We start from the raw sequence: 15599 nt of genomic DNA, 5'->3' as shown, positions 1-15599 counted from the left end.
ATATTTAACATGGAAGACTTGTTGGCTTGCGTGGTACAGTTGCAACAGCAACAACAGCAGTTACAACAACAACTACAACAGCAACAACAACAATACCAACAGTTACTGGAAGTAATGTTGAAGAAGTCTGAAAATACTTCAGGTTCATTCTCACCAGACAGCATAGCAAATTCAACTGGAGAATATATTTGTAACCCAGAAGAAGGTACTACTTTTTCTTCATATTTTAGAAGATACGAAGAAATCTTCAAAGAAGAATGTAAAAATTGGAATGATGAGATGAAGGTGCACTACTTTTAAGTGAGTTATCCCCTGCCAAACATGAAAAATACTGTAACTATATTTTTCTGAAGATTTTATCGCCTATGCTGGGTCGTTAACAGAGAGTGTGAAAAATTCAAATTAAATGAAATAACCCTGGATTTGTTCAAATGTCTAATTTTTGAGCAAGGGTTAACAGCAAGAAAAAATGCTGATATATGTTCCCATATGTTAACAAAATTAGAACAAGACCAAAAATTAACTCTACAGGCAGTGGCTCTCATATACACACATACACACCTTTGTTTTAGGATCACCACTACTTTATTATCTCCCCTTCTTCCTAGCTCTCCTGTGTGACCCCTCTGTCTGGCATTCGCCATGATTGATCGCTAGCCACTACACATTCTTTATTTTCTCTCCTTGTTTCTTTCTGTGTTCCTTTCTGTGGAAGAGCGTAGGCTTGAAACATTAAAGACTTTTTCACTTCCCGAGCGTTAAACTAATACATCTGTTTCTTGTCTTTACCACCTGTCTTCGTCTTTTGTTTTTTTGTGAATTCTCCCTATATGTATATCTTGTTGAGTCTTATGAAAGTGTTTCTGCCAAGACACAGCAAGATTTGTTTCAACATGCAAATTCACAACAAGAATCTTACAAACTAAATACAAAAAAATGAAGTGTGTGTGTGTGTGCATGTGCATACACACATATTTGTATATATGTATATATACATAGGGTTACATGCATACATTTATACATGTATCTGTTTGTGAGTGTTTGTATGTGTATATATGTGTGTAAATATGCTTGTGTGTGCAAACTTTCTCTCTCCTACACACACACACACACACACACACACACATACAAACATAGACAACTGTATGCAGACAATTAATGTATGGTATGTGGATCTAATATAAAACCCAACCCTGTTGTAAAAAGGAATTAAATTATGCAAGATGAAGCCATAATCTCGAGGAATCAAACCAAGCTGGAGGCAACTGAATCTTGTTCTAATGCATCTGGATGGCTGAGCTTGGAAATTATTTCCGAATCATGCACTTAGCTTCGTCAGTCACATTCAAAGGAATGTTAAGCATCTATTTTAACATTGGTCAAGACTCAGTCATTGGAAGCAGGGAGAGGAAAAATAATGAGAAAAGAAAAGGGAGAAAGATAAGTAGCAATGATGAGCATGAAGGAGAAAAAAAGAGAGTGAAACAGAGAGAGAGAGGGGGAGAGCTGAGAGGGAGAGAGAGAAACATAACTGACAGCAACAGGATATGTTTAATGGAATAGTATGTGCATCTGTGTGTGTGTGTGCACATGCACTAGTGTGCAAGTCTGTGTGAAAGTCTTTGTGTGTGTGCGTTTGTATTTCTATGTGTATATATGAGTAAGTGCTTGTCAATGTCTGTCCATATGTGCATTCACATACACAAGTATCTGAGTATGTACTGTGTGTGTGTGTGTCTGTGTTTATGTGTGTGTGTATTCATTTATCTATGTATACACATTTTTATATTATATAAATGTATGTGTATGTATGTTTATGAATAAGCTTAAATAATAAAAGGGGGAACGGCTTCATTCCATATGGACTAGCAAACATTTGTATTAACAAACAGAGAAAAAGTACTCAATACACAAAATGGAGTGTTTGTATTGTTTTAGACACTGAAGCTTACTCTGAGACTGGATGATAACTTTGAGTTTCACATTTTTGTTGTCCAAATGATTGAAGAAGAGTATCAATGTAACAATAGATAAACAAAAATATTCTAAAGCACCTTGACAAATAATTGGTAAATCGAAGCAGGTTTTTATACATGAGCTTGACTTCTATTTGTTTCATATTTAGTTTCCAAAAATTTAAATTAGCTGATTTTACTGGAGTTATCTCCCATGATTGCTATTTTTAGTTTTTTAACCTCTTTTGAGGTAGATTTTGTCTTAATTGCTTGTATAATTTCAATTAATTGAAATCTTTAACTTACTATTTTGCATATGTAAGGCTTTATTGTATGCAGATCATTCCCTTGGGGTAATTCCTTCAGCATATTGCTGATGTTAATAATCAGTGTTACTGTGTTCCCTCTATTTCTATATATACTGATCACTTTTAAGCCTTGCCAATTGAGAAAAATGTTTTGTTGAAAAGGCCCAATAAGTCTGAAACATACTTGTTTCTTCTTTAAATGTAAAGATCAGAATCACTCCTCTCTTCTTTTCCAAAAATTTCATTTAGTTGCTAGTGAGTTAACCTCATTGGTTGTTCTTCTTACATTTTAAACTTCCTTTAGCACTGTTAAAGGGAGATTTTGTTTACTAATTTTAAAGGTAATCAGTTAATTAAAATTTTCTGAATCTCTGTAATACATATACGATACCTTATTTTCTATAGGCCTGGCTATAGGTACAGGCATTGGTATAGGTGAAGGCATGGCTACATGGTTAAGAAGTTCACTTCCTAACCACATGGTCTTGGGTTCAGCTCCATTGTGTGGCACTCTGGGTAATTGTCTATTGTAGATCCAGGTCAACTATAGTCGCTTGAATTTGGTAGACAGAAAGTGAAAGAAGCTCATCATAATTATATATATATATATATATATATATATATATATATATCATTATCATCATCATCATCGTTTCACGTCCGCTTTCCATGCTGGCACTGGCATGGGTTGGACGGTTTGACTGAGGACTGTTGAGCCAGATGGCTACACCAGGCTCCAATGTGATCTGGCAGAGTTTCTACAGCTGGATGCCCTTCCTAAAGCCAACCACTCCATCATTTGTTACAGTCACCTCGTCGTGCCCATTCAACCATCTCAAACCTCTATAAGAGTAAAACTCCCTTCGACAATGAATAACCATGGGATTCCACCTAGAAAGTTACCCTCCAAAGCACAAGTCCAGCAACATTGTTAATAGAAGACCAGCAGTCACCCATGCATACCAGCCTCCCTTTTCTATGCCACTGATGTTATCCAAGGGAAAGATAAAGGCTGAGACAGCTTGGCACCAGTGACGTTGCAACTCATTTCTACAGCTGATAGAACTGGAGGAAGATGAAATAAAGTGTCTTGCTCAAGAACACAACACACAGCCTGGTCTGGGAATGAAAATCACTACAACATGATTGTGAGTTCAATGCTCTAACCACTGAGCCATGTGCCTTCATATATCACCTCGCCTATTCTTACCACCCCAGTATCCTTTGAGGGCATGTCCTGAAACATCTTCACCATCATCTCTCTCCCCATTGCTCTCTTGATCATACTCCCTAACTCACTCTCCTTTGCTTTCCAGCTGGGGTATCCACGTATCTACTCAATAGCAAGACACCTATCTCTCTCCTCTATACCTTTTATCTCTCAACTGGCACAAAGCAACACCTCTTCAATGCTACCCCTACCTTCCAGTTGAGGGGCTTTAGTCTTGCAAGGTACTTGGTGACTCTCTCGGTGCTGGTATCAGTCTAAAAGCACTGGTGTTGCTGCCAAATAAAATGTTCCCAGCACAAACTGTAAAGTGGTTAGCATTAGGAAGGGCACCGAGCTGTAGGAATCATGACAAAACAGACAATTGTGTGGCTCCTGGCCTTGCCAACTGTCAGACTGGTCCAACCCATACGAGCATGGAAAATGGATGTTAAATGATGATGATGATGATGATTTCATAATATCTATCTCATGACTATGTAATTAATGTTGTCCAGGGAAATTATATAAGGAAGCCACTGAGACTTTGCACCTAAAATTAAATATTTTTACTTAAAAATAAATTTTCTTTTTTACCTTGGTTTGGCTCTTTTCCAGGTTTCAATCTCAGCCGATGGGCTCAGAACTGAAGCTTTCTATTTTTGTTTGCACAATGTGTCCCTAAAGTCTGGACACAGGCAAATGCTACATTTTCAAGAAATACACATAAAATTTTCAATGCCATTTTATTCATTTGGAATATTAACGAATAACATCTTCAATATTATTTCCACCATTTGTGATGCAAAGGTTGAAGCACTTTGCAAGATTCATGTGAACCCGATGTAATAACTCTACACTGCCATCAATTTGAGCATATTTACTCTTTATGCATTCCATCAAGTGTGTTGTGTCTGTTTTTCATTGAGTAAAAAATATAGTTAATAAGATTTCCTGTGTGTCCAGACTTTAGGGATACCCTATATATTCAGATGTTGCTTTTAAATAGCTTTAACCATTTTCATACTCCACTGCCTAAGATTGCCATTGGTTTTATGATATGAATTTCTTGTTCTAATGTTATTGAAATTCAAATTTTCTCTCAAATTTCATGTTAATGTTTCAAACACCTGCCTAATAATGACATCATTTTATTAAATTCTTTCATTACTTTCAAAATTGACTGAAACAAAGGCAGTGTATTTCAAAAGAATTATAGTAACAAAAAGGTTAACATTGTTAACATTGAAACAATCTTGTATAAATAAAAATATATTTCTCTGAAAGTTATTCCGAATAAATTTCTATTTACAGGAACTGAGCTTTTAGCTGTGGATAATTCTTTGCGAGCTTTTGTTGGAGAAAAGTTTGAAGACTTTCTTAAGGTATATAATTTAAATGATCATCTTACAGTTTATGTCATAATTAGGTGCAGGCATAGCTATGTGGGTAAAAAGTTCACTTACTGGCCATATGGTTTCCGGTTCACGTCCTACTGCATGGCACATTGAGTATTTGTCTCCTACTATATAGCCCCAGACTGACCAAATCCTTGTTAGTTGATGTGGTTGATGGAAACTATATAAACTAAAGGAGCTATTGTATGTGTGTGTGTGCATGTCTATGTATATGCATACACAGACACTCACATGTACATATGTGTGTGTATGTGTGTGTTTCTGTGTGTGTGAAGGCGCATGGTTCAGTGGTTAGAGCATTGAGCTTACAATTGTGAGGTAGTGACTTTGATTCTTGGACTGGGCTAGTGTGTTGTGTTCTTGAGCAAGACACTTTATTTCGTGTTCCTACAGTTCACTCAGCTGTAGAATTGAATCGTGATTTCACTGTTGCCAAGCTGTATTGGCCTTTGCCTTTCCCTTGGATAACATCAGTGGCATGGAAAGGGGAGGCTGATATGCATGGATTGGACTTGTGGCCTTGGAGGGGAACTTTCATGACCAAAAGGGGTCTTTACCCTTGGAAATTGCAGATGTGTTACCAGTGCCGGTGGCATGTCGAAACTCTACTTGTGAAGACCCGTTGAGGCAAGTGAGGATCAGAATCGAAATCGATCAATGGAAATCGATCAATGGAAATTGCAGATGTGTTACCAGTGCCGGTGGCATGTAAGAGAACCTTCCGTTTCGCGACCGTTGCCAGCACCGCCCCGTTTCGTGTCCGTTGCCAGCCTCGCCTGGTCCTCGTGCCGGTGGCACATAAAAAGCACCATCCGTTCGTGGCCGTTTGCCAGCTCTGTCTGGCACCTGTGCGGGTGGCACGTAAAAAGCACCCACTACACTCACGGAGTGGTTGGCGTTAGGAAGGGCATCCAGCCGTAGAAACACTGCCAGATTTGACTGGGCCTGATGAAGCCTTCTGGCTTCACAGACCCCAGTAGAACCGTCCAACCCATGCTAGCATGGAAAACGGACGCTAAACGATGATGATGATGATGATATATATATATATATTATAGAGAAAGTAGGGTGTGCATTAGGGTTTGTGGTGAAGTAAGTGAGTGGTTTGATGTGAAGGTGGGATTAAGACAGAACTGTGTGATGTCTCCGCAGCTATATTAAATGGTTGGTGTGGGGAGAGAAGTAAATGCTAGAACCCTTGGTAGGGGAGTCCAAATGGTGGGAGAAAATGGAGGGAAATGGCAGCTGAGTCAGTTGTTGTTTGCTGATGATACAGTACTGGTGGGGGATTCAGAAGAGCAACTGAGGAGACTGGTGGTAGAGTCTGGAAAAGTGTGTGAGAGGAGGGAACTGGAACTGAATGTAGCTAAGAGTAAGGGGATGAGATGTTGGAGAGATGGAATGGCTGGTAGGATGGATGGGAGTATAAATGGTGAGATGCTAGAGGAGGTGAGTGTTTTTAAGTATCTGGGATGGTGGGGTTAGCTGAGGAAGTGGGATATCGAGGGAGGTAGGTGAGTATGATACTTGGAGTTGTGAAAGGTAAGCTGAGAGATAAAAGACTGAGTATGAAAGTGAAAAGAAGTGTGTATGAGGGCATGATTGTGCCGACAATGTGATATGGTGCAGAGACATGGGGGCTGAGAGAGGTGGAAAGGAGGCAACTGGATGTGTTTGAGATGAGATGTTTGAGGGCTATGGATGGTGGGACATGGATGGACAGGATGAGGAATGAAGAGGTGCAAAGGCAAGCAGGAATGGGAGAAAAACTAACAACCAAAATGGATAGATGATTGTTGAGGTGTTTGGGCACATGGAGAGGATGAATGAGGAGCAGATGGTAAGGAGGCTGATGAAGGCAGAAGTGGTAGGCAGCAGAACCATAGGCAGACCTTGGTTTGTGTGTATGGATGGAGTGAGGAAAGCTTTGGTGGTCAGAGGTGCTGGAGTGAGAGAGGCAAGAGAGTTTGTAAATGATAGGAATGTTTGGAGAATGTTTGTGGATGGATGAGTGAATTTGATGTTGCTCAAAGAGGTACGGAACCAGCATGATATGGCAGGGGTAAACCAGCATATGCTGTCTGGCCCTGCTGCTGATATTGGGAGTTGTGTTTTATGCCTTGACCCAAGCATAGAATGGGGCTTGTTTCTTTGAGCTGGGAAATGAATGGAATGCCTGGTGTGTGTCTTGTTGTGGCTACCCCTTCCTAAAAAATGGGGCATAGGCCTGGGTAAATAAAAAAAAGAATTATATCTATATATATATAGGTATGTTGATGCAGACAGGAAAAATCAAACTCAGAATATGAGTATATGTATGTTTTTATTAATATTTAGCAGAAGTAACTGAGAGACTCAAGGTCCCAGTATAAAACTCTCAGACTTTGAATCACTCTGTTACTTCTGCTAAATATTAATATATATCATCATCATCATCATCATCATCATCATATATATATATATTGAGAGAGAGTTGTGTCTGGGGAGAGTCATTCTCTTTTAGTGCCTTATTATTTAACACACTCACTGGTAAAGTTTCCACTCATTTATTTATTTTTCCTAAAATTTTCGTTGTGTCTTGCAACCTTTTCAGTACTCATTGAGACTCTGTTATCCAAGCTGTATTCTTTTGTTTGTTTGTGCCCATGAGTGTGGGCCAGTGTGTGCGTGCGTGCGCATACACATGTATGTATGTATTATGTATGTATCTATGTGTGTATGTATGTATGTAAATGTATGCATACATGTGTGTGTGTGTTATCAATGTTATTAAATCCAATATTTTTTTTTTTTTTGCAAGAGTTTTAAATATTTTGACACAAAGAAGAACTGTTCAGTCAAAGTAAAAGATTTCCGAAAGGTTATCGAGATGTTCTTTGGACATATTTCCGACACTGTGTTTGAAAACATTATTAGTAAGGTCAGTTTTATGTTACTTTTCTCAATAATAAGGGTCAAGCAACGTTTTTTGCAATTATATAAACTATGTAAATGATGGTGTCGGGGTTGGCGAGGAGAATGATGGTGATGGTGGTAAAGACGATGTTGTTATTGTTGTTGGTGATGGTGGTAAAGACGATGTTGTTATTATTGTTGGTGATGGTGGTAAAGACGATGTTGTTATTGTTGTTGGTGATGGTGGTAAAGACGATGTTGTTATTGTTGTTGGTGATGGTGGTAAAGACGATGTTGTTATTGTTGTTGGTGATGGTGGTAAAGACGATGTTGTTATTGTTGTTGGTGATGGTGGTAGTGATGTTGATAATGATGATTATGAGGCTCATTATCTATTTTGTTTCTTTTACTGCAGGTCTACAAAAATCCAGATGGAACCATTAATTATTCGAACTTCTTAGACAAATTTAGCCACAAAAGCAACTTAAATAACAACAGACTGACCAATATTTCCAGAAGACAAAAGTTTGTACTCTGAATATTTCATATTCATTTGGACCTGTCTCCTCTTCTTTCATCCCCATTTGCTGCTACTATAGCCTTGGGCCGAGCAAAGCCTTGTGAGTGGATTTGGTAGAAGGAAACTGAAAGAAACCCGTCATATATATATATATATATATATACTCTTACTCTTTACTCTTTTACTCTTTTACTTGTTTCAGTCATTTGACTGCGGCCATGCTGGAGCACCGCCTGTAGTCGAGCAAATCGACCCCAGGACTTATTCTTTATAAGGCCAGTACTTATTCTATCGGTCTCTTTTGCCGAACCGCTATGTGACGGGGACGTAAGCACACCAACATCGGTTGTCAAGCAATGCTAGGGGGACAAACACAGACACACAAACATATACACACACATATATACGACAGGCTTCTTTCAGTTTCCGTCTACCAAATCCACTCACAAGGCATTGGTCGGCCCGGGGCTATAGCAGAAGACACTTGCCCAAGTTGCCACGCAGTGGGACTGAACCCGGAACCATGTGGTTGGTTAGCAAGCTACTTACCACAGAGCCACTTCTGCGCTTATATATATATATCATCATCATCATCATCATCATCATTTAACGTCCGCTTTCCATGCTAGCATGGGTTGGACGGTTCAACTGGGGTCTGGGGAGCCCGAAAGCTGCACCAGTCCAGTCAGATCTGGCAGTGTTTCTACAGCTGGATGCCCTTCCTAACGCCAACCACTCCGAGAGTGTAGTGGGTGATTTTATGTGCCACCGACACAGGTGCCAGACGAGGCTGACAAACGGCCACGCTCGGATGGTGTTTTTTATGTGCCACCGACACAGGTGCCAGACGAGGCTGGCAGACGGCCACGCTCGGATGGTGTTTTTATGTGCCACCGACACAGGTGCCAGACGAGGCTGGCAGACGGCCACGCTCGGATGGTGTTTTTATGTGCCACCGACACAGGTGCCAGACGAGGCTGGCAGACGGCCACGCTCGGATGGTGTTTTTATGTGCCACCGACACAGGTGCCAGATGAGGCTGGCAAACGGCCACGATCAGATGGTGCTTGTTACGTGCCCACAGCACGGAGGCCAGTCGATGCGGTACTGGCTACGGCCACGTTCGGATGGTTTTCTTATGTGCCACGTGCCACCGGCACTGGTACCACAAAGATACAAATTCCATTGATGTTCATCTATTTTGATTTGTTTTGATTTGATTTGATTTTCACTTGCCTCAACAGGTCTTCACAAGTGTCACAAGAAGGAAGGTATGCACAGGTGGACTGACTACGTCCCAGGTAGGGGCCATGGGTTATGGCCTGACTAGTCTTGCCGGGACTAGTCAGGCCATAACCCATGGCCCCTACCTGGGACGTAGTCATATATATATATATATATATATATATTATATATATATATATATATGTATATATATTATATATTAAATTAGAGATAAAACCACTATTAGGCAAATCAAACAGTGAAAATCATAAACCAATACATAGAAATAAAATTAATTAATAAAAAATATATAAAATTCAAAATTTAAATTATTTAAATTAAAAGTTAAAATTTAAAAAAATTATTTAAATTAATAATTTATACTTATAAATTTATATATATATATTATTGTTATTATTATTATTATTATTTAAAAAAAAATATATATAACTATCAAAAAGTATTAAAAGTTTAATATAAGATAAAGAGTAAAACCACTACGATCGTTTCATGCCCATAAACCAATTCGAATAACAATAATTTAAATTCAATTAATAATTCAAATAATGGTTATAGTCAATCTTCAGGTTAATATTTAAATAAATAATCAGAAATATTTAAACAATATTTTTTAAGAAATAAATAAAATAATAATTTTTCTTATAAAAAAACTCTAATATCAAACTAGAAACTTAACAATTATGATTATGTCATGCAATCAATTATAACATTAAATATTAATTTTTAAGGTAAAAAACCCACAAATAATCTAATATCAGTTATAGTCAATATCTAATTACATACATATTTTACAAAAAAAAACTTTTTTAAATGACTATTCATATTATTAAATATAATTTCAAGTCAAATAATTATATAATATTTGAATAATAAATAAATTATCAATGAAAATATATAAATGTATATAAATATTAGAATTAAGATCTAAAATTATCTCTATCAATAAATATATATGCACGTATAATAAAGACCTAATAAATTAATTATTCATTATTACTTATAAGAATATTAAAAGATTAAAGATGAAATAGCTAATTGTAAAAAAACAAACAAACAATCTTAAACGAACGCTATAACAAATTAACGTACTATATATCTCTTTGGCAAACTAATAACTTTCAAAAATCGTATAGTTAAAATAGAATAATAAAATACTTAATGAAATAATCAATCCGTAGTTATATAGTATCAAATAAATACTACAAATATATTTATCAATGTAAAGAATATTACTACCAATTATCGATTTAAAAAAACAATATACAAGTTATAATAACAATTATAAGAAATTTAAAATAACTATCAACAAATATAGTTATTTATGACTAAAATTTATGCTATCAATACATGTATATACATGAAACCTAATTTTAAAAAACTCGTATAAGTGTTAAAGATCTATATATCTCTTTGGCTAAGTAAAGTCTTACAAATAAACGTAAAGTTAATATCTAATAATTATATAGAAAAAATTACGATAATTAGATCATTACATAACCATCAATATTTATAAAACAATATCATACCATAAGACTTATTAAAATATTTAAATTTTAAAATTTAAAAATCTTAAATATCAATATATATTTAGCTTTGTGAGGTTTTGTGATGAACTAAAATTTTAAATCGGAAAACGTCTTTACAGCGTTAATAAGAATACTCGTGGAATTACGTTATTAGTAAAAAAAGAATAAATTGTTGAAGAATTCTTTAAACGTGAGGAACTACAAATACGCTTTATCAATGAAAATTGTGAATGGAAACAGTTATGGTTTATCAATAAATGTAAATAGAATGAAGTCACAAATAAAGAATAGAATCACTCTATACTATAAGATTTATTATTAAAATAACTATGATAAATAATACTTAATACTAAATAAATTAAATAATTAAAAACTACTAATTATTATGTATACTCTAAAAATCTTATATGATTAATAAATATATAAAAAAATTATAGTAACCCCTCGACATACTATTAAATTCTTTCCCAAATTACTCTTTTATTTATAAGCTAAAACTCGTGATCAAAACCATTGTCTCGTAAAACACTTCTCATAATGTGAGGTATAACTGTGCATGCGTATACATATATATATATATATTATATATATATATATTATATTATATATATATATATATCGCACAATACACAATACCTACAAATACACAAATACACATATACACACACACACACACACACAAACATATATAAATATATATACATATACATATATATACACGTACATATACATACATACACACACATACACACACATACACATATATCATATGAATAAATACGTATATAAATGCCTATATTCATACTTCCATACAAGCATACAGGTAAACATTTAGTTTTATTCATTTATTCTATCTTACTAATCTATACTTCTATATTAAATAAACATTGATTAAATAAACATCTAAATAAATCTATTTCAAATATAAAGAGATTACATACATATAGATTAATTTAACAAATTTATAACAGAAATATAACAAAATATAAACTTAACTCTATTATCAGATAAATATATATATATATATATATATATTATATATCATATTATTAATACTCAAAATAGATACTAATCAATAATAAATTAATCTAATTAAATAGGTAAATTAATATATCGATAGATCAAATACGTTGTTCTATAATAGAATAAGTTATCAATATAAAAGAATTTTCTATACTTTGAAAATTAAAACTTACCAAACTCTATATTATTAGTTAGCCAAAGAGATATATAGTACGTTAATTTGTTATAGCGTTCGTTTAAGATTGTTTGTTTTTTTACAATTAGCTATTTCATCTTTAATCTTTTAATCTTTTAATATTTTTATAAGTAATAATGAATAATTAATTTATTAGGTCTTTATTATACATGCATATATATTTATTGATAGAGATAATTTTAGATCTTAATTCTAATATTTATATACATTTATATATTTTCATTGATAATTTATTTATTATTCAAATATTATATAATTAATTGACTTGAAATTATATTTAATAATATGAATATTTTGTAAAATATGTATGTAATTAGATATTGACTATAACTGATATTAGATTATTTGTGGGTTTTTTACCTTAAAAATTAATATTTAACATTATAATCGATTGTATCACATAATCATAATTGTTAAGTTTCTAGTTTGATAATAGAGTTTTTTTATAAGAAAAATTATTATTTTATTTATTTCTTAAAAAAATATTGTTTAAATATTTCTGATTATTTATTTAAATAATATAATTAACCTGAAGATTGATTATAACCATTATTTGAATTATTAATTGAATTTAAATTATTGTTATTCGAATTGGTTTATGGGCATGAAACGATCGTAGTGGTTTTACTCTTTATCTTATATTAAACTTTTAATACTTTTTGATAGTTATATATATTTAAAAAATAATAATAATAATAATAATAACAATAATATATATATATATATATATATGTATATATATATATATATATATATATATATATATATATATATTTAAATTTATAAGTATGAATTATTAATTTGAATATTTTTTTAAATTTTAACTTTTAATTTAAATAATTTAAATTTTGAATTTTATATTTTATATATTTTTTATTAATTAATTTTATTTCTATGTATTGGTTTATGATTTTCACTGTTTGATTTGCCTAATAGTGCTTTTATCTCCAATTTAATATAAAAAATATATATATATTTATACTATAAAATTAGATTTAATCCTAAATCTAATTTTTCCCTGTAAGTTTGGATTTACTCCCTAATATTATTATTATATGTGTATATATATATATAATATATATATATATATATATATATATATATATATATATATATATATATAATTACAAAGTGAGATAGGGGTTGTGAGTGTAACCTACTATGGGATAACATTTATCCAATATGCTGCCAGTAAAGTACCCAGAAATGCTAATACATAAATGCTAAGAATTGCAATGCAATTAATTCATTTATTGTATTATATGGGCGAAGGTAAAATGTTTTACCTCAAATTCATAATACAAAATAAGAAAATGGAGGAATAGATTTTAATCAATCATCAACTACTAAATAATACCAATTCATATAATTTATTAACTAATTATTTAGGAACATCCAGATCAAACAGAATAATACAGAATAAAACAGTACACATCAATGAGTAAGATAATACCATAACAATACATAATAATAAATATAGATATAAAATGGATCTTACAGCTGTTTCAGCCATGTAGATAAGAGTAACTCATTATGCTCATATTAGTCAGGTGTATAAAGGTAATATGCCGTTATAAATGAGCTGCTTATATATATATCCCAAGGCCTCGTCAGAGATTATAAAGTACAATTACAGAGGTATAAAATGAAGATATAAGGTACAAATATGAATATTAGAGAAGGTACACATATACAAGAATAAGTACGTATACATATATATAAGTGTATATACACCTGCATATACATATATATAAGTATATACATAATAATATACATACACATACGGTTACAGTTAGTCAAATCAATATACTAGAATATACATACACATATCCACATGAAAGTGTACATATACTAAGTCCAGAGTTCATAGCATTCTGTATGTATACGCATGCACAGTTTTGGTTATTTTGGTATGATGTAAAAGAATAATTTTTCTTTATATATGTATTTATGTACTGGCCAAAATGCTTAGTGGCATTTTGTCCATCCTTTCTGAGTTTAAATTCTGCCAAAGTCAACTTTGCCTTTCATCCTTTTTGGGGTAGATAAAATACATACCAATTGAGTACGGGAGTTGATGTAATTGACGTACCCCTCCCCCGAAATTACTGGCCCTGTATCAAAATTTGAAACCAGTAGTTCATTCACCTATAGATTTGTCATAAAAAGAATATGAGTAAAGAATGAATAAATGAGTGATTTATGGTAGCAGATTTAAGTAAGTAGAGCATTGTGGTATTTGTTCCATCTCTAGCCTTTGTGTTCAAATTCTGCTGGGGTCACGTTTACCTTTTATCCTTCAAGGGTGAAGTAATAAAGTATCAGTCTAATACTGGGGTAAATTTTTCTCTTCTTGGAATTAGCTGCCTTTCACTCTACTCATAGTGTCTCTTTGTCCAGATATTGAAAAAAGTTAAGGGGCTAGTAATCCCTTTGCAAGAAAAAATTAGGATACTCTGAAACTGTTTAAAGCAGCTTAGTGTGTGGCACAGAATGAAATGATAAAATATAAACTGCCAAAAAAGAAAAAAAAAAGATCAGTTACATAAATGACAGAAGTTACTATTTTGCCTTAATATCCTTGGACATTATCAAACTCAGACCTTACATATCACTTACTACTCACACACAAACCATACATACTATTCTTCTCTGAGACACAAATCTCTTTCCCTTTATCTAAAGCCCATCTCTGCTGCCCAGGCATAATCTCTTAATCCTTATCTTAAATCTCTGCTAACCAGGTATAATCACTTACCCTTTATCTAAAGTCCAAATCTGTTCTCCAGGCTGCACACTACCCTAAAACTTCTCTGTGAAGAGAGATATTTGCTCTAAGTGTGACTTATTAGTCTTACTCAGATAACAGCAGCAAAGACATTATATGGTTAATCCCACCTCCCTTAATCTTCTAAATACATCCGCATTCTCTATTAGTCTTTAAATTCAGGACATATATCTCTCACTTCACATTCCTCTGAAATCATCATCCTCTGAGACTTCAGTGTTCACACCTCTTTTGTCACTAAATATCATTTGTTCAATGCTAATATGACTCAGAATTCTACATTCTATTGGAGTTAGGCTATTATTATGTAAGTACTTGAACAACAAAACACCAGTTGGTACTGTTAGTGCTCTTTAGAACATAACCATCACCACTGTCGTCATCGTCATCATCATCATCATCATCGTCGTCGTCATCATCCTTGTTATTGATATCAGTATTGTCTTCATCATCGTTGTCCTTATCATTATCATACATATCAATATCTTCATAATCATTGTCATCATCATCATCACCAT

General features: G+C 33.5%; 1 protein-coding gene across 1 annotated transcript in view; it reads left to right on the top strand.

Annotated features, from left to right (window-relative positions):
- The window catches only part of LOC115223297 (EF-hand calcium-binding domain-containing protein 6-like), a 177683-nt gene that overhangs the window by 72842 nt on the left and 89242 nt on the right, over nucleotides 1–15599 (top strand). The window contains exons 3-5 of the mRNA XM_036512316.1: nucleotides 4785–4855; nucleotides 7689–7808; nucleotides 8199–8308. Coding sequence (XP_036368209.1) covers nucleotides 4785–4855; nucleotides 7689–7808; nucleotides 8199–8308 — 301 coding nt within the window. The remainder of the gene's footprint in view (nucleotides 1–4784; nucleotides 4856–7688; nucleotides 7809–8198; nucleotides 8309–15599) is intronic.

The sequence above is a fragment of the Octopus sinensis genome, linkage group LG22 (genome assembly GCF_006345805.1).
Source record: "Octopus sinensis linkage group LG22, ASM634580v1, whole genome shotgun sequence".
In the NCBI taxonomy this organism is placed as follows: Eukaryota; Metazoa; Mollusca; class Cephalopoda; order Octopoda; family Octopodidae; genus Octopus; species Octopus sinensis.
This window is presented reverse-complemented; position numbering and strand designations above follow the sequence as displayed.